This window comes from Miniopterus schreibersii (assembly GCF_964146895.1).
Source record: "Miniopterus schreibersii genome assembly, chromosome: 2".
In the NCBI taxonomy this organism is placed as follows: Eukaryota; Metazoa; Chordata; class Mammalia; order Chiroptera; family Miniopteridae; genus Miniopterus; species Miniopterus schreibersii.
The window spans coordinates 181,125,173-181,146,023 of record NC_138102.1 but is presented as its reverse complement, the minus strand read 5'-3'; the positions used below and the strand labels follow the sequence as shown (position 1 = coordinate 181,146,023).

Below are 20,851 nucleotides of genomic sequence, written 5' to 3'. Positions count from 1 at the left end.
TTGTTTATATTTACTTTGCCATTATCTTAGTTTCTTAATTTTATTTCTTGATGCAGAATATAATGTGGCTGTGTTTGTGACCAACCAAATGACTGCCGATCCAGGAGCAACCATGACGTAAGCCCCAATATTCTGCTTTTGTATTTCACAAAGGTTAATAACAGAGAGTTCAAGTGTAGAACAGAAAATAATTCCAATATAATCAGTCCTGATGTGGGAACATATACATCACAAATTTCTTTATTACACAGTGCATATTACTTTATAATTGCAAATATCATTTATTTGTTATCCAGAACCTATTTTTCTCTAGTTCTTTATAAAATAAAGCAATAGTTTAACTATCGTCAGAGGTACTTTGGGTTCCGCTTTTGTCTGGGACTAAAAGGATATTAAAGGATAAGAAAAAGATCCCAGAGAAATTAAAACATATTCCAGATGTATGAATAGCTTTATTTCGCTGATAAGCTGTTAGCCTAAAACAAAAAAAGCTGGCTCTTTACAGGATATATATATTTATAAGAGGTCCTATGAGAGAAGTCTACTGTTTGAAGGAACAATTTCAGTCCGTATCAGACATATGTAGAATTTGTTGAACTATTTGTACACATAACGCACCTATTGATGGCTCTGTTTGAAAGATGGCAGTGAAGGGAAACACAAGCAGAGGTGATAGAGGGTAATGAAAACCAAAAATTTGAAGAAAGGTTAGTTGCTACCATGAAAAATTCTGAAGATTATGTATCTGAAGAAGCAATCAAAATAATCCTCAATCCATGATATTGCTTTTTAAAGGTCTTTTCTGCAACTTTTTATTTAGAAAATTTTTTAACCAGAGAAAAGTTACAAAACTAGTATAATGAATACACATATATCTTTCACCGAGGTTCATCAAATTGTTAACATTTTGCCACATTTTTTTCTCTCGTGTGTGCACGCACTCATATAAAATGTGTGTATGTGTGTATATTTTGGTGAACCATTTGAGGTTTTTTTCCTCTGAACCACTGCGAATTATTTGTATACATCATGACACTTCACCTTGTAATACTTCAGCATATCTCTTTTAAGAACAGGAACATTTTCCTGCAAAATCATTGCACTCAGGAAATTTAATATTGGCATACTCATGTTATCGAATATGCAGTTGTATTCAAGTGTCTCCAATTGCGCCAATAATTTCCTTTATAATTGTTTGCATTTTTTTGTTTTGTTTTAGACTTAAGATTAAGGGAGGATCATGTGTTGCATGTAATTTTCATATCTCTTCAGACTCCTTTAATCAGAACAGTTCCTCAACCTTTGTTAGACTTTTTATGACACTGACATTTTTGAAGAGCACAATACAACTGTTTTTCAGAATGTCCCTCAAATTGGGGGTGCTTTTTTTCTCATTATTTAAAGTGCTAAACAGCCCAGCCGGCATGGCTCAGCGGTTGAACATTGACCAAGGATCTGGGAGATCAAGGTTCAATTCCCTGTCAGGGCACATGCCCCGGTTGTGGGCTTGATCCCCAGTCAGGGGCGTGCAGGAGGCAGCCGATCAATGACGACTGTCATCATTGATGTTTCAACTCTCTTTCTCCCCGTCCCTTCCTCTCTCTGAAATCAATAAAGATATATTTAAATAAATAAATAAATAAATAAATAAATCTGAAATGCTAAACACTTTTCCCAGGAAAACTATAAGGCAGTTTGTCCCATTATTAGGGATGTTAAGTTTGATCATGTGATTAAGATGGTGGTCACAAAATTTCTGCATTGTAAAAGACTTTTTCCCCTTTGTAATCAATAAGCAATTTGTGAGGTGATACTTGGAGGCTGGTATAAATACCTTTTTCTATAATAACATTCATTGAAGATTCTTGCTTCCATCAATTATCACTCTAATGGTTTCAATACATAGTGATATTACTCTAAAACTGAGTACATCAAAGCGTAGAAGATAAATGAGTCATTGACATGTTATTTTTTATTATTATTAACTGCAGTCACTCTGCTGTACATTACATTCCCTAAACTTCCAATTATAAAATAAAAAGTCATGAGATTGACATATATGTTAGAAGATATTTGATATGCTAGTGTATATTCTGCAAATTGTATTGAAATGAATGTGTCTCTTGTTAGGCATTTTCTAAGTTAACCCTAAGAGTGTTGCTGCACCTTCTGCATATCTCCCATTTTTCAATACTCTTTTATGAGTATTTTCTACTTAATCACAGGAGATTCCAATATGAAAGGACTAATTATACAAATGATAGAAGGCAAGTTAAAAAAAATTGAGGATGGGAAAATCAATCATTGAATTCATTCAATAAATATTTATTGAAAATGTATGTATCAAGATTCTGAAAATTCACTAGTCAACAAAAGAGTCTATGTGCCTTGCCTCCATAAAAAAAGACAAGTAAGTGATGGACATTGAACTCAAAATTTTAGTCTTGGTAGGGCATGCTTTGCTGTTCATCTTGGAGTGGTTGAGGCCATCGTCTCTGTTTTATAGGGTGTCTTTATACATAGGATGTGAAGCACTTCACAGAGTAATTTTAAACTGAAGATAGATGGAAGATTTCTAAGGCTTACTTTAAAAAGAGAAAATGACTCATTGGCTCAGTGGGTTGCATTTAAATAGAACAGTTCAAGTTAAAGAGCAGTGTTCTTTCTTCAGGTGTGGGGAGGGAACATAGGAGAGGCCAACACTGGCTATCTGGAGTTAGAAGGCAAAGGAAATCAGTGGAAATTAGGTCACAGATAGGGATTTTTTTTCTCATATTTGTAGAAAGTTCCAAAAAGAGTAAAGCCATTTTGTGTATACTCCAGTAAGACAATGACAAGAGAAACAGAGAGGTGACAGAAAGGAAATAATTGAAGGAGTAAGAGAGGGGAGGAGATTTATAATGAAATGAGCTAAGTAAAGAGCCAGAGAAGGTAACAGAGGCTGGTATTTTTGCTGGGTGAATCTGCTCTGAAACATCATCTCCTCCACCTAGCCAAGTTGTAAGGAAACAAGGCTCACCATAATTAGTGTATTCTAAAGTATTTTAAAATTACAACAATGCAAATTCAATGCATGTCTTTATATTAGACACATAAATTACCACACTAAATGAAAAAACAAAACAAAACAGGACAGTTTTAAACTAAAGGATTTTAAATGCTTTTAGAAAACCTCCCATAAAGAAAATACCTTTGTTTCTCAGTGCTGAGGAACTCCAAGCCACAGCTTGCCTGGGGCCTGCCAGAGAAGTATCACTATAATTGGTATGAGTCCCCAAGTATGCTGACAATAATTGAGGCTTATATACCATGCATTGTACTTGATACCACACTGTATTAAAAAGAAACAAAATTATAGAGGCTAGGAGCTGCCATATGATGATACAGCAGAGCAGTAGCAGCAGCCCCTAGACGAGGCTTACGGATACGGACTTTAGAACTCGAATGATGTTGATGAAGGTCTGGAGATAAAAGTCAGAGTATCAGGCTATAAAGCTCCACACCAGGGCAAATGATGAGATGAGCCATGGATAAGACCAGCACGCCGCCTACTTCATTTGTGTATCTGTCTTCCTAGAGCATAAAGTCATTGTAGGACACTTGCAGTCTTGTAAATGTGGAGTCAGTTTATTCTCTAGGGATGTCTCCCACTGATTCAACATCATGAGCATGAATGAAGAGGGAATGTGGTCTGATACAAACATTAAACCAGGGCCACCAGCATGGTGCCCTTGTCCAAGGCGCTTGAACTTACAGTCTTCCCCATCGCAACAAAGAGGGCTTACAGTTACTGATCGCCCTCCACGTGCCAGGTGCTTCCACGCGTTACCTTCTGTCATTCACTCAGCCTCCTTGGCCTCCCTGTCCTTTCTATGAGTTGGTCTCAGTATGTTGCTCCACCCTTCTCCTGCTCCCCATCACTCTAGAATTCCACCTCAAAATGTTGGAAAAAAGTGTAGATCTTTCTGCATACTTTGGGAGGAAACAAAAGGGGCAGATTAGCTAACAAAACTTGTTAAACATACTCCTGTTTTGAAACTATCCCCTCTTCCTCCCACATTCCTCTTTTGGAAGTATTCTTTCTCCCTGTCTCCCCTAATCTCAAAGCATCCCCCTTATTCTTGGGCATGCTCACTCAGTCTTCTCCTCGGTGGACCCCTGCTCAAACACTCCATCTGTAAGCTTACCCCTTAGCAAGTCAAAAGTACCAGGAGGACCCACCGTCCCTCAAGCTTGCCCTTGCCCAGGCCCCTCAAGGCCCCCACTCCAACAAGTATTTCAGGTATATGTACACTGTTATTATTCCTAATCTATAAAGGAGGAAACAGAGGCTCAGAGTATTTCATACTTACTCAATCGCACTATTAAAAAACAGCTAGGGCTTTAACCTTGGCATCTCTGACTTCGAAAGTATGCTTTCTTAGCCTCACTGTGCTGCCCTCCCATCCCACTCCCAGGAAGCTACCGCCTGCCCTACCATCGCCGCAACTGATGCTTCATGACCCCATCACTCATATTTGAAGTTGGAAGGTCAGGCTATTCGGGTTTTACCCTCGGTGAAATGATAGGCTGTATTCTGTTCAACCAGAAGGGCATAAATAAAACAATCTTTCTTGGCCCCTCTTTATTTATAATATCCACCCCCATCTGTTCCTCTTTCTCATCACACCCCCCCACCCCCCAAGACAAGGAGGAAAGAAGAGGAGAGGGAAGTACAAAAGGGGGGGAAATAAGAGAACAGGTTAGAGGAGGGATGTGGGTGTTTTTCTGAAGCTGTTTTTACTTGGTCAGAAATAGAAGTAAATTGAAGTCCTCTAAAAGAATGTGCAATCCTGTAACCCCTTCTTGTACTTTACCTCCAGACTTGGTTCAAAGGAAGTTCAAAGAAACTTTAAGATTTTCTTGGTCTACATGTTTTATCTGGATTGTTTAGTTAAATAATAATTATTATTATCATTGATTGATTATCTCTTATGCGCCAAGATTACTGTAAGGGTGGAACTAATTGGCACAGTTCCTGGCATATAGTAGGCTCCCAATGAGTTATGCTAAATATATCTTGGATCCTCACAACAGCCCTAAGGCATAAGGTCTTTTTGTTCTCATTTTACAGTTAAAGAAACTGAGAGTCATAAAGCTAAGTAGCCCAAGGTAACATAGATTACATGTTTGAGTCAGGATTAAGAAAGCAAGTAATAATTGTAGTCACTGAGCTAATGCCTTACCTAAATGATTTCATTTTATTCTCACAACTACCCTGCTAGTTAGGCACATTTCGTTATCCCCCATTTAAAATGAAGAAACACACTTAAAATGATTAAACAATTTTCCCAAGGTCACATGTCTGGCTGATAAGTCAAGTTTTGAACCCAGGTCCAACTCCAAAGTTGATATACCACACAGTAGTACATCAGGGCTGTATATGACGGGAAAGGTTGGCATGCTGTCATCTGAGAGGCTTTGCAGAGATATGTCCATGACCCTGGTGAGCTGACCGGAGTTCAGGGCCCTCAGGCTTGCAGGCAGAGATTTGATTTGGTCAGCCTGCCAAGAACTAGTCCATCTCTCAGGGGCAGGCTCACGTTAATCGAGCTCATGAGACTCAAAGTTCAGAGGGCCATTTACTGATATTGAAAAATGTAACTACATTTGAGGTTCTTATAACCAGCACATCCTCTCAGTGTAGGCAGACCTCTGTAGGAATCCAAATTTTAATCCAAAGTTATTTACTAAACATGGAATCCAAGCAAAGGGAAATAATTAGATGAGTCAGAAGAGTAAGGGCTGCCACATAGTAAGGGCCCAATAAATCTTGGTTGTTATTTCTTTTTATTATTATTTTTAAAATATATCTTTATTGATTTCAGAGAGAGGAAGGGAAAGGGAGAGAGAGAGACAGAAACATCAATGATGAGAGAGTCATTGATTGGCTGCAGCCGGCAACCCGGGCATGTGCCCTGACCGGGAATTGAACCCCGATCTCCTGGATCCTAGGTCGACGCTCAACCGCTGAGCCACTCCTGGCTGGGCTTGGTTGTTATTATTATTAATACCTATCTATACCAGAGGGGAAATAAACCATGAATTTCCTAAACATATATGTACACATGTACATTTTTCTGGGAGATAGTCTATATCTTTTATTAAATTATCAACATGTTAGTGACCTATAAAAAGGGTTAAGATGCCCTGGCTGGTTTGGCTCAGAGGTTAGAGCATCAGCCCTTGGACTGAAGGGTCCCGGGTTTGATTCCAGCCAAGGGCATGTACCAGGGTTGCAGTCTTGATCCCTGGCCCCTGTTGGGGTGCATGTGGGGAGGCAACCAGTTGATGTCTCTGTCTCTGTCTCTCTTTCTCTCTCCCTTCCACTCTCTCTGAAAAGCAATGGGGGGGGGGGATCCTCAGATGAGGATTCAAAAAAAAAGGTTAAGAGCCATAAATTCATCCCCAAATTCTACACAGAATCCCAAATACCTTGAAGGAGCAGGTGAAATTTGAATTGACTTACTGTTCTCCCAGAGCTAAGGCTTTATGCTGTGTTGCAATTTATTTGATTAAGCATAACCTCGTAGTTGAAGACTCATTTCTTTTTTTCTCCCCATATCTTCCTAGATATTTTCTTAGTACGTTTGCAAATCCTATCATATATCTCCCTATTTAGTTCATTCAAAATCATCTCCCTTTGGAGATGAATTCTTAACATTCAGGCTCTTCACCTAGAATAATCAAGAACGAGCAGTAATACCTATTCTCTTTGTGCACAGGGTACTACAGTGGAAACTGCAAATAATAATTTGCTAAGAAAACACCATGGCTATACATCTAGAAGCTCTAGCTTCCTGCTTTTCTTTCAATTATCTGCACCGGGGTTGGGAGAGATTACTTCAATTAGGGAGAAATTCTATCTCCTTTTACATTTGCCTTTCTGTCAGAATACCCTTCAAAAGTTCCTTGAATTATAGATTCTTCAAAGATATGACACAAATCTGTGTCCAAAATTATCTGGACCAAGGAGACCCAAATTCTCTTTATTCATTCAACAATATTATTGAGTACCTTCTATAATATATAGGCACTTTTCTAAGCACTGGAGTTACAAAGACAAACAAGGATTTAGAATATAGGGGGAGTGAAACCCATGAATTAAAAATTACAATGTAGCCCTGGCCAGTTTGGCTTAGTGGTTAGAGCTTCGGGCCTCGGACTGAAGGGTCCCGGGTTTGATTCAGCCAAGGGTATGTACCTCGGTTGCAGGCTCGATCCTGGGCCCTGGTTGGGGCACATGTGGGAGGCAACCAATTGATGTCTCTCTCTCACATCGATGTTTTTCTCTCTCCCTTCCACTCTCTCTGAAAAGCAGTGGAAAAAGTATCCTCAGGGGAGAATTAAAAAAAATTACAATGTAGTGTGCTTTAACAGAGGAATACTACTACAGTAGTTTGAGAGCACAGAGGGGGCAGGCTCTACACAATATTTCAGGGTATCAGGCAAGGCTCCCAAGAAGGGATGACAACAGTGGGAAAGAGGCTTCCGTTTCAGAGGGAACCCTGTGTGCAAAGGCATCGAGGTGAAAGAGTTGCGAAATAAGAAAAAAGTTTGAGAGGGAGGGAGGAAGAGTGACTACAACTGTAAATAAGCACGTGGGTGGCAGATAGAAAGAAGGTGGAGTTGAGGGAGCTTCTTCATGAGCCCTCATTTTCTTTGTGAAGAAGCAGGTGGTGGTGTCAAAGATGAGGGGACAAGAATACAGAAGGGGACTTAAGGAGACTGCTGACGTTTTGCAAAGGGGAGGTGAAGCTAACTCTGCTCATATAGGAGAAGTACCAGGCAGTATTGAGAGGCCATCTGCAACACAGCTGTGAAAACTTCTCTGCCCATGTAGCTAACTCTGACTACCCTCTTTTGTCTCCCCTTGATAGAACCTTCTAACTGGTCTACCTTCTGTGGTAGCTTCAGTCTTTCTACAGCCCAATATTCTCCTTGATATTTTATAACTTCCATATCTGAGATTATTCTCATGGCAAGTTCATAACCTGTACAATATTGAGGGCTTCCAACATACAGTTAACGCATAAGAAGGATGTTCTCCGTCTGCTCTCGTTTACATCATGGCATCCTGAAGGAGGGTTGAGTGTTTCTTACTCATTAGGCTACAGTAGTACTTGGCACATAGTAGGCTGTTAATAAAATTTCCAATAAATATATGCATGAATAAATAAATTGTATTTTGCAAAGAAGAATAATTGCTTAACCCCAAGAGTTATCTTAAGATAGCGAGTAATGTTTTATTTGCGTTTTTTTCTATTAAAAAAACAAACAAACAAAAAACATGAACTGTTTATCACAGGAATCTCAGAAACCTGAGCTGGATGGCTCCAAACCCTACCTCACTCCAAAGTTAATAAACTCTGCTTGTTCAGGATACATACACACCTATTCCATCCCCTGCCATCCTCCACAGAGAGGTTGCCTTGAAATTGCAGATATTGCTCTATATAGTCTGTATAATGTAACCTGAAAAGGTGTTTTTAATTCAGTTTTCAGGCAGACCCCAAAAAACCCATCGGGGGACACATCCTGGCGCATGCTTCAACAACAAGGATAAGCTTGCGGAAGGGAAGAGGGGAACTGAGAATTGCCAAGATTTATGACAGGTAAATATTTTCTTATTCTTAATCAGATTCTTGTACATATGGTATTAAATAAACTTGCCTCTCCTGAAAGGCTGTAATTATGTCACTGGAATGGACTACATTGTTCAAATTTCCTTCTCAAAAATTAGTCAATAAATTGAGAAGTTCTTACTATGTACTAGTAGGGATTCAGAGATTCTGTTGACAAACAGGCTTGGTCCTTGACCTTCCAAAGCTTATACTGAAGCTAGATGCTGAAATAATCAATTCCAGCTGAAGTGTGGTAAGTGCAGGAGAAGTATAGGGCATGGCAGGGATATGTTCTCCTCCTTTCTTTCTGCCAGTTTTCTTTTCAGGTTTCAGTTTAAACGTCACTTCCCCTGACCCTTGCAGCCTAGGCTGTACCCTATGTCACACCTTATATATTTTCACAGTACTTTAATTTATAATTAAGAATTATAAACAATAAATTTTAAAGAGAACCTACTACATATCAGCTGGTCTTGGTTCTAGGGATAGATCAGTGAACAAAACAGAAAAACAAGGCCCTGTCCTCATGGAGCTTAAATCCATTGGTATCGATTTATAGTATAGCATATGTCATCCTTGCTGGACATTAAAATCCTTAAGGGACACTGCCTGGGATATCATAGATGTGCAATATTTGTGACTGATTGATTAGCCAACCCTGAGCAACAAGGCAAAGATGTATAATAACTCTTTACTCTAGGGAGGGAAGAATCAGTGAAAAAGAAATCAGACAAGTGCTTAATCTGTTTTTTTTAATGAATCACAGTACTTATTATATATTGTCATTGAATAAATATTAAGTAATCAGTTCCCACATCTGTATGGTTTTTATTCAGACCATTTTGCTTTCCATTACCTGTCCTGTAGAAGACTATAATATTCAAATGCTGTGTTTTATGGAGCTTCAACAAGCTCTAGAAATTTGCTACAAATGTTTTTTTGTTAAATAGATAGTAGAATTGTTTCATATTTTTACTAAAATTTGTCTATATCTTGGACAGATTGCTTGCTTAGAACTTTCTGAATACTTTTCAGTCTGAATTGTAATCAACTGATTACACATACATCTCCCTCACAACAGGGACTGTTTGTTTCTTTAATGTCCCTAGTACCTAGCAAGCTATTTGGTACATGGTAGGAACTCAGTCACTATTTGTAAAATTAACAAATGAATGGACTTCCATGTTCAATCATTTGTATATTTCATCAAGCCCTCCAAACTGTGCGTGAACAGACAGCTTCTGCATTTCTTACAGTCCTAAGAGAATACTAGGGTTCTGCAGACTCAATAAAGGATAAAGTTATCACAGAGATTAGTTATGTCATAGTTTCATAAATTTGAATAAAAACAGCAAAACTAGGTCAGAGTTTAAAATGTCAAAACTTAGTTTTCTAAGTTTCTAGTGTGTGTAGCACATACTCTCTTCTTTCTGGTCCCTAAAGATCTCTCACAAAGAATTCTCCTTGATGTCAACTTTTGGTAGAGAAGATGCTGCTGCTAATAGTGAGAGCTAATACCAATTGAGTGCCACTATGTGCTAGGCCTACACCAAGTGCTTTAATGTATTTCATTGTTTATAACAACAACCCTAAGAGATAGAGGTCATTATCCCCATTTTACACACGAAGAAACCAAGGCCCCAAGCAGTTAGGTAACCATTGCTCCTCTATAGTCTATTTTAAACACTGAAGTCAGAGCAATCCTTTATGAAATTAAGATCATATTTATTCTCTGCTTAAAATCTTCCAATGGCTCCCCATCTTAACTCATAATAAAAGCCCAGGTCACTACAGTGGCTTACAGAGCACTGCATGAATCGCCTTGTTCCTGTTCCTCCTGCTCTCCCCTTGCTCACAGTGCTGCGACCTCAGTGGGCACCTTGGTGTTCTATACACACCTCAGGCACACACCTACCTGAGGGCTCTTGCGCTTATTGTTCCCCGAGTGGACTAATCTTTCCCATTACCCTTCCTCTGGTTATCTCCCTCACCTACTTCAAGAATTTGATCAAATGTTCCCTTTTCAACAATGCTTATCGTGATCTGCCTATTTAAAATTGCAACTAGCCTCCTTCCAGTTTCCATACTTCCAGTTTCCCTTACCCAGCTCTACTTTTTCTTTCCTCACATCATTTTCCAACATATTGCATAATATATTTATTATGTCCATTATTTATTGTCTGTCTCTCCTTCTCCCCAAATGTAAATTCCACAAGGGCAGGAGTATTTATTTTTTTCACTTACAGATCTCAAGTCTGTACAACAGGGATATAACAGATGCTCAATAAATATTTTCTTAATGAGTAAATGAATGGACTTGCCTAAACCACACAACTAATAAAGTATGGAATCAGGATTAGAATCGATGCTGTCTAAACCTAGGGTCTGCACTTTCAATCATTACACTATTTCTTAGTGTATTAGGGATGATCTTTTTAGGGTAGTCATAGCTAGTCTACCATAGCTACCCTCATGTCTTCAACTATCACATTATACACAGGTAAGACATTTCTTGCTAAAAGAAAACAAAGAATTCCCCAAGAATTGAGCAGAAAAGGATTCTCAGAATTCCCAGGTATACAGGAATGACTACAAAAAGGAACCCAGCCCATTTCCTAAAATGTCACCATAGCAACTGCTCCTGTAAGCAGCTATAGCTGGCCCTCAAGTGTACATTTTTCTCTTAACTGCTTGCAGAACTCTTCTGCATGAATGTTCCAGAAGTACCTCAAGTGCAACATATCTAAGCATAACTTGTTCTTCTCCCCTTTCCTATACATGAAACAAGCTCTCTATTTCCAGTTTTTAATTTATGCTATTTCCTCTACCTGGATTACTGCCATTTCTGCCTCAAAGGCCTTTCAAATGTTTCTTAATCAACCTACCTGGCATAATGTCTCCTTTCTTTAGAATTCTATAACATATATACTGACTTTATTGAACAGCTTATTTGTCATATGTCATAGCTCACCTGTTGACTTGAGAGGAAGGACTCTGTCTCAGTTTTGTAAAATCTGTAGGGTCTAGTATATGCTAAAGTATGATTCTCAAAAAGTTAAAAACATTACTTTATTGCAAATAAATATAAAATGAAAGTCATCATAGATTTTATTCAACTAAGCAATTAATGAGGAAACCACCAATTCAAAGGATAATTTGAGAGGTTTATGTAGTCAGTCAAAGGAATGCTGAAATAAATTTGCTAGTAAATGCAGAATTGGTTAATATCCTACCAGGCAATAAATTGTAATATTTGAAGTTGTCTTTTTTGATCCTTGCTGGGTAGCTCTGTCGGTTAGTGTTGTCCAGATACACCAAGGCTGTGGGTTCGATCTCCAGTTAGAGCATGTACAAGAATAACCAAGGAATGCATACATAAGTGGAACAACAAATTGGTATTTCCCTTTTTCTAAAAAAATCAAAAAATCAATAAATGAAGTTGTCTTTTCTACTGAAGGGAAATCAGTAGCTTCTCTACACAATTTAATGGAAATGAAGTTCATTTCCATTGCTATAGACTGGAATAATCTGCATTGCTATTAGTGTCCTACAAATTAACTCTACAGAGTTGTAGAATTAAAAGCTAAAATTTTAAAGAGCATATAAAGACTCATGTACAAATATAAAATGTCAGAGAGTTTATTCAACTCATTAATGCAGTAACCAATAAGATTTTGTAACTAGATGAAAAATCAGATTACCACACATATGTAGTCAGATAAGGAATGCTGAAATGAATTATAAACTGATCAAAAACAGGTCACGGTATCCATAGAACAATAATCAGTTACATGCCTCCTCACACAATTTACATTTCTGTGGACAAGAATAATTTATATTACTCATAGTTTTATACAACTTATAGTTATAAATAATAGCTCAAAGACAATGAAAAGCACAGAGTCCTCATAAGAGTTGGATAACCTGGAAAGATGTGCTAGCCAACCTGTATTTCCACTGAAGGTACTTTAGTAATCTTTTAGTTCATTTCAGTCTTTCAGTTTCTCCCTACATTGGTCTAGTCAATAAAAGGTGCACACCCCTTTAGAATCAGATAAGCCCCTAGGGACTGCTACACAAAACAGTTATTCTTTGTGCCTATTTCTAAGTTTTTCTTGACATTCAGAATCTTGCATATAGTTGTTCAGGAGCATTTGATATCTTGCTTCCCAGCATATCCTCAGTTTGGTTCAAATAAACTTTTTAAGAATTAAAGAAAAAAAGTTGTTCAATGTTTGTGAGGGTTGATACTTGTAAATTCTGTAGTCCACATTTAGCTGTACCAACTCTGAGATGTCTCTGGAAACTCAATAGGAATATGATGCCTGTGGCATGAATATAGTATTTTTAGAAATAGAGCTTTTTATAAACTTCTGTTCCCTTGCATTCTGTTAGCCCTGAGATGCCTGAAAATGAAGCCACCTTCGCAATAACTGCTGGAGGAATTGGGGATGCCAAGGAGTAGGTGGTGAATTGATGCAAATTGCTTGTTAGTGCTTATTAGGGGATGAAAAAATAGAAAAAGTCTCACATTTCAGATCTTAAGAGTTTGTTTTTCCCCCATGTTATTAAAGGAAAGTTGGCAGAGATTTAAATCTTTTATTTATCTTAAAAGTCCCTGATTTATAACTTGACATTGTATGTAAATTCAGGAATATATCTATGTATATGAATGAATGAATAAACCTATTGAAAATAGTTGGGGAAGGGGTACCTGAGTCTCTCACTTTAGCTGTTTTTCAATTGTATAATTCCATTTATGTGAAAATCCCAGAATAGGCAAATCCATATAGACAGAAAGTAAGCTAGAGGGTGCCAGGGCCTGAGGGAGAGACTGCTAATGGGTATAGAGGTTTCCTTTTGGGGTGCTGGAAATACTCTGGAACTAGATAGAGGTGATGGTTGCACAACATTTTCAATGTACTAAATACCCCTGAATTTGTACACTTGCATATGGCCAAAACGGTGAACTTTCTTATGTGAATTTTATCTCAAAAATATTTTTTACAATAAAACACAACGCTCTGACTCTAACATGTGCATTTCTTTATGTAAAAGAAAAAAGCAGTAAATGACAGCATCAGGGGCAGGGGATGATCAGTCACATCACAGGAGGGGTGAAGCCGGGCGTCTGGAATCCTGGAGATGCGGGGAGTGGGGAGCCTGGAAGGAACCGGGGAGCAAGCCTACTCCAGCTCTGCATTCACCGGATTGTGTACTTGTCCCACTTCTTCTCGGGGTCATAGGGTTCCCAGCGGCTGGCGGGGAAGATGTGCTTGTTCTTCTCGTACCAGCTCCTCAGCACCACCTTGCCCGCATGCGACTCATCCTTCTCCACAGTGGCGTCACTGAGCAGCCGCACATCATCGTGAACGTCGAAATTAAAGAGGGGCCCACTCTTCCCTCGTGCCTTGGTGACGATGAAATCATAGAAGCTGTGGTGGTGGGGTATGATTAGGTCCTCCTTGATGTACATGAGCTGCTCCACCCCCGCTGACCTGAGCTCACTGAAGTCTTTGCGCAGGATCTCAAGCGCCTTCTGCAGGAACTGCTGCATGGTGTTACCTTTTTTCATCTTGACTGTCCGCCGGTGCCCGGAGCCATCCCAGTAACTGAAGGTGATTTCAATCTCCTCGCTCTTGATCTTCTCCTGCTTGGCCTCCCACTCTTGCCGCAGCTCTTCCCGGAGCCGATTCTCCTCCTCCTCGCGGTCCCGGTCAGGCAAAAAGCTCGTGTCCACATCTGGGTTCTTCCCCAATTTCCTCCTCTTCGCGGCCATCTCTTCCCTTTCCAACTCCTCCTCAAACGTGGCCGCCTCCTCCTGCTCCTCGCCCGCCTCCTCCTCCTCACCCACCGTGAAGGAAAGACAGGAGATCTTCCGCTTGGCCTCCTTCTTGCGCTCCTTCTCTCGCAGCTTCTCCAGCTTCAGCTGCAGCTCCTTCGACTGCTCCTTCTTGGCCAGCTGCTTCTCCCGCTCCTTCACCAGTGCCTCCTGCTTGGCCTTCATGTCATTCAGGGTCACAAGGCCCACGGTGCTGGACTTGAGCTCCGCCTCCACGGCATCATAGTGTGCCGAGAACTTCTTGTCGATGTTGGATTTCATTATGTTCTCCTCCGCGATCCGCTGCTTCATCTGCTCCATCTGCTCGCGCTGCTTCTCCCGCTTCTTCATCAGGTGCATGGCGCGGCCCGCCTCGCTCGCGGCGCCCTTGTACTGAGCCATGGCGGCAGACGCGGCAGCAGCGGCAGCAGCGACTACAGAGACAGCAGCCCGGTTGAGTAAATGGCTGCGGCGATCGTGGCGCACGTACAGTCCGCCGGCGCCGGCGCCGTGACGTCGACTACTAGAAGACGCGCAGGCGCAGGCGCAGGCGCCCCGCCCCGCCCGCCCCACCCCCTCTCCTTTTAGCTTTTTAAAGTGAACCGCTGGGCGGAAGGGAAGGCTGAGAGCTCAGAACTGTTCCTCTCTTCCAGGGTCCCCTCGAACACTTACAGAGGGTACATTTCCAAAGGAGGGAGACATCTGAGGAAGAAAAATTTACAGGACACACACAAAAAGCTTTTTTTTAACTTACAGTATCAAACAGTACACTCAGCTTTATAGCAACAGAAAAGAAACATTAAGCTAGATTTTAAAAATCATTTGACTTTTTGACAAGTTGAAATACTTTTAAAGAATGTAATTTTGAAATATACATATTTTATTGGAAAGATAAAGAGGACAGTAATAAGGAACTTTACAATTTGGGGTGATTAAAGTTAGCATGACTTTTTAAAGTTTTGGGTAGAGAATTCAAAATCTTTTTAAATGTTAAAGTTAATTCGAATGTAAAATTTTCCAAATACTAATTTAGAAATGTGTAAGTGTATTATTTTTTCTAATTAAGCAAAAATTTAGTTTTCAAAATGTGTACATGATAAAAATATTTAAAAATTAAAATATTTACAATGACGATCTTTATAAACTTCAAAAAGATTTAATCTTATATTGCAACAACTTTTATAAAAATCCAAGCATTGAGAGTACCATTTGTTACAAAAGATAATTGATCATTAAGTCATTCACTCACTAATTGGATATTGAATGTCAAGTGATAAACAATATACAGGAAGACTATGATTTCTGCTCTCAAAGTATGTGTACACTAGTTAAGAGAAAAGACTAATATTTATGAAAGAATAAGAGCAAATGATTATTTAGTCAGTAGTGTGGTCTTGGACTGTGGGGTTCCAAAACAGGGAGAGGCAAGCGTAACCCGCAGGACGGCTTGTGCAAAGTTTAGAAGCTGCAATTTGCAAAGAAGAGACCAACCAGAATTGTTCACAGCGCGGGGTACTGAGAAATGAGAGCTTTTTTTCCGCCCTTCATTTTACGTTTCTTAAACCACAGAACTGCTTCTTTGAATAAACAAAGATAACGTCATCTAGGAGCAAATTTTCTATATTCTGCAAGGCCATTTAAGATACAGCTTCTTGCCCTAGTCGGTTTGGCTCACGGGCTACAGCATAGGCCCTGGGACTGAAGGGTCTGGGGTTTGATTCAGGTTAAGGCACATACGTGGGCTGGGGCCCCAGTCCATGAGGGAGGCAACCTATCAATGTGTCTCACATGGATATTTCTATCTCTGTCTCTGTCTCTGTCTCTCTCCCCCTTGGACTCTCTCTTTAAAAAAAAAAAAAAAAAGGAGGAAATATGCTCTCTTATATAATAAAAAGTCCAGAGGTCAACTAGCTCCATAGTTAGTTAATTCAGCAACCCTATAATGTCATCATGGACCCAGGTTCTTTCTCTCCACTTTCCCATCCTCAGTGTGCTGGTTTTGTTTCTCCAGAAGTTCCACTCATGGTCGAAAGATGGCTATAGCAATTCTACCTTCACATCCTAACATGACAACACCTAGAAAAAGATGAAGCATTCCTTTCAGAGCAAGGAAACAGCTCTCTCATGCAACTTGTGGGTTAGCTGGTGGGTATAAGATGGCTTCACCCATGTATCTTGGGTCTTGGCAGGGATCACTGCAAGGCTAGGACTTCTCTGTCATCATTCAGTAGTCTAGCCTGAGATTCTTTATGTGGCAACTGGGTTCCAAAAGGGCAAGTGCTTATCAAGCCTCTACTTGCCTCATGCTTTGCTAATGTCCTATTGGCCAGTGAGTCAGGCACTAAGCCCAGAGTCATTGTGGGAGGCGATTACACAGGCTTTTGTATACCAGGAGGCATGGTTCCTTGGAGGTCATCAGTATGAGCGTCTTCTATGTTGGGACCTTTGGGGTAGGAAGAGTTTATCTTCAAGAGCTTAGGATATGGTCAGGGATATGAGACACAAACTTTTGGAAGTAAAATAGCAACACAAGATTTAAATACAGTGGTGCCTCAGTTTTCAAATGTGTCCGTTGACGAACATTTCGATTTACGAACGCCGTAAACCCTGAAGGAAATGCTTTGGTTTTCGAACATGCCTCGGAATTCGAACATGCCACATGGCTTCCGCTGAGGGCAAGATCATGAGGCCTAGCTGTCAGCTGCGGATCCCTCAGTTTTCGAACGTTTCAAAACTCAAACGGGCTTCCAGAATAGATCACATTTGAAAACCGAGGTACCACTGTATTTAATATTTTTAAGACTATTTAAGTCTGAATGCAGGCAAAGAGACGGGTTCAGCTTGGGAAGGCTAGTTGGATTTTCCCCAAAAGGTCTCATATGGTGTGAATGGTCCATGCCTCAGGGTCAGGCCTTCAGCCTTGGTCTTCAATATGTTTAGCCCCCCAGTATTGATTAATTTCTAGAAAGATGCCTTAGTGTGACTAACTACACAAGGAGAGTATAACTGGGCACCAGTAACATTGAGGAATAAAATACACTGTCAAGCAGACCAGATGTAAAGAGTGATCTAACAACCAGTTTCTCAGTAAGCAAGTTCATGTGAAGCTCAAATTGCATTTATTCTCATTCATTCATATTTTAAATGTATCATGAAGTATTTAAGATAAAAAGGTATAACAATAATACAATCAATTCTTGAGAAATGAAACATTACCAATAAATTGAAAATCCCCGAATATCATCTAGGATTGAATCTCTTTCCTTTCTTACTGAATTATTCATTTTTCTGAATTTGTTGTCAAACAGTCCCGTGCATATCTTTATTTTTACTGGTGTCTCACTTACAGATGAGGATATAAGCTCAGCACAGGCCTGGAACACAGTGAGCATGAGCATGCAGCATCTGTCAGTTCTTAGGTATTTTTTTAAGAGTATTTTTTGCTCACAGCAAAATTGGGTGGAAAATACAGCGTTTCCATATATCCTCTGCCTCCACACATGCACAGCTTCCCCCACTATCAACATCCCATTGGTTCAATCAACGAAACTACATTGACACATAATCACCCAAAGTCCATAGTTTACATTAGGGTTCACTCTTGGTGGTGTACAGTCTATGTGTTTGGAAAATGTATAATGACATGTATCTACCATTATGATACCATACAAAATAGTTTTCACTGCCCTAAAAATCCTCTGTGCTCTACCTGCCTTCCTCCCTTCAACTCCTGGTAACCATTGATATTTTCACTGTTTCCATAGTTTTGCTTTTTCCAGAATGTCATATAGTTGGAATCACACAATAGGTAGCCTTTTCAGATTGGCTCCTTTCACTTAGTAACAATGCATTTAAGGTTCCTCCATGTCTTTTCATGGCTTAATAGCTAATTTCTTTTTAACGCTAAATAATATTTCATTGTCTGGATGTACCACAGTTTATCCATTCACTGACTAAAGGATATTTTGATTGCTTCCGAGTTTTGGCAATTATGAATAAAGCTGCTATAACCATCCTTCTGCAAGTGTTTGCGTGGACATAAGTTTTCAAATCTTTTGGTAAATGCCAATGAGCGTGATTGGTGGATGGGATGGCATGGTAAGGTATGGTTAGGTTTTCAAAAAGATGAATTAAGAAAAGCATATTTTAATTTTTACCAACGGTCTTGCCTGTTACTAATGAAATTCCTAGGTTCTCTGACAGTCCAACTTAATGAAAATCTTTCTCTGTATTTAGAAAAACATAATAAGCTTCAACTATCATTTGCAGAGAAACACAGAGATATATCAAGAATGAGAAATGCATGCTATGGATTCACTTTATAATCAGAAATTTATCGGCCAGAGGAAGACTAAAAGTTTAATTTTTTTGGAGGGCAAAAAAATGGCAGAAATATATGGTTACATACTGTGAAAAGCTTTACGAAGACAAAGTAGTTATGACATGCTGTAAAAAAAGGATCTGATCTAGTAGCTAAATATGAATTTTTTCCCTTGGCAAAATGTAGGGAGGATTTCACTGGGTCTACCTTACTTCATAAATTATTTATTACATAGAGAGCCTCAGATTTAATTACTCAGCATATATGATAGGCAAACCAGTCCAGAAAACTCCTTCAGTGCCTATACAATGTAAATCCCAGTAGGAGCTTAATTGTTGGCCAATTCCTACAAGACTCATCCTTGACTCTTCTTTCATACTCCAACCATCAGCAAATCATTAGCTCACTTTTCACTCAGACCATTTCTCCCTTACTGGTTGCTATTAACCTGCACTAAGCCCCATCATCTTTTGCCTGGATTACTACACCAGCCTCCTAATTAATTAATCTGCCTGCTTGTGCCCTAGCTTACTCTCAATTTATTTCCCATACTGCAGCCATAGGGGTCCTTTTATTACGTCAACCTGCTTAAAACCTTATAGAGATTTCCAATTTACTGAAAGGAAAAAACAAAGTCCTTACAGTAGCCAAGGAGCCCTTCATAATCTGGCCCTCTCCTGTTTTTCCTCCTTGTCCTAATCCGGCCACATTGTGCCTCAGGGCCTTGGCACTTGCTCCTTCCTCTATGTCAGTAAGGCTAACTCCTTCACTTCAGGTCTCTGCTCAAGTGTCACTTCAGCCATTCCCAGGACACCCTATGTAACACTATGTCACCAGCAGACACTCCATCCCGTTTCCCTGCTTTTTTTTTCTTTTAGTTAGCCACCCCGACATAAACCCTTGTCCATCTCCCCCGCTGTAACTCCATGAGTGCTGGAACTCACTTGCTCACTGCTACGCCCCAGTTCCCGGCACAGCGCTGGCTCTCTGGGCATCCAACACTCGTCCAATGAATCCAATCACTCATCTGCGCCCGTGGCCCAGGAGACATCTGGCCGGCTTGTCACGGAGCTCCTTTCCTCATGCTGCTCTCGTAATAACTTTAGAAACACTTAACAGAGTAAGAGACATCAGTCAGCCCCCACAATCAGGGGCCTCAGTCTCCCCACTTGCACCCAACTACAGAAATAAGAGCTCGACAATTCTGTGGCTGTATCTGGCCAAGCGGGGGAGGCTTTCAAGTGCAGTCCGAGGGAGAAGGAAGCCGGAGGGAAAAGGAAGCCAGCCTGGAGGGAACTGAGACCGCGGCCCGGGCGGGTTAGAAACAGGACATCCCTCCACCCTGCGCGTGTGTGAGACCAGCTTGCAAACCGCTCCCCTCGGGAGAGCGCGAAGGGCCGGAGATGGTCCGTCCGAAGCAGCCCGCGGGCCGGCCTACCGGCGGCCGAGGCGGCTCGGAGGCAGCGCCATTTGGAGGCGGCCGAGGGACCCTGGCGGCCGCCTTAAGAGGGGCTCCACCCACATCAGGTTCTTTGTTCGTCGCTGCGCTCGGCCGCGGGCAGTGTAAACATTCCCCTGACGACCTGAGCTTCGGCGTGACCCTAGTGCAGCGGAAAGTGCTTTAACCCAGCTGGGCCGTCGCTGCCCGACCGCCGCCGGAAAGAACGGACGGGGCGCCTCCGTCGTGGCTGCCGGCGACAGCTCGGCGAGAGGCAGCCGAAAGGAAATGGCGCCGGGAGGCGCGGCAGTCTCGGCAGGCCCAGGGCGGCGGGGCGGTGCAGGAGCGCCAGCCAGGGACCCTGAAGGCCCTCCGGGGCTTCTGGCACCCGAGTCCCCGAAGCTTGACGACTTTATGTGGAGGGCTGCTATTGTCTCTGCACAACAACTTGCAAACGGAGGCCCGGCTTCCTTCCCGCGGTCGAACCCGGCAAAAGCCTCTATTCTTCAAACAGAATGCGTTACGCACACTGCGCATCTTCGCAACAGTGGGCCGGCTAACGACGCAAAGAATGTTACGTCGCACCGGAGGCTCTTCCCCCACCTCCC

General features: G+C 40.9%; 1 protein-coding gene and 1 pseudogene across 3 annotated transcripts in view; one reads left to right on the top strand and one right to left on the bottom strand.

Moving 5' to 3' along the window:
• Nucleotides 1–13,695, top strand: part of DMC1 (DNA meiotic recombinase 1) — a 25,796-nt gene extending 12,101 nt beyond the window's left edge. The window contains exons 10-12 of one of the 2 annotated variants that reach the window (XM_081129664.1): nucleotides 57–117; nucleotides 8,538–8,654; nucleotides 13,059–13,695. In XM_081129664.1, the coding sequence (XP_080985790.1) occupies nucleotides 57–117; nucleotides 8,538–8,654; nucleotides 13,059–13,128 (248 nt within the window). In that variant the 3' untranslated portion in view covers nucleotides 13,129–13,695. The remainder of the gene's footprint in view (nucleotides 1–56; nucleotides 118–8,537; nucleotides 8,655–13,058) is intronic. The other variant, XM_081129663.1, reaches the window with a different exon arrangement.
• On the bottom strand, nucleotides 12,287–20,776 carry LOC308553638 (protein FAM50A pseudogene; annotated as a pseudogene). Its single transcript, XR_014000594.1, has 2 exons — nucleotides 19,750–20,776; nucleotides 12,287–15,186 (listed from the first exon to the last, which is right to left on the bottom strand). The product of XR_014000594.1 is annotated as a protein FAM50A pseudogene (transcript).
• Nucleotides 20,777–20,851: the final 75 nt, after the last annotated feature.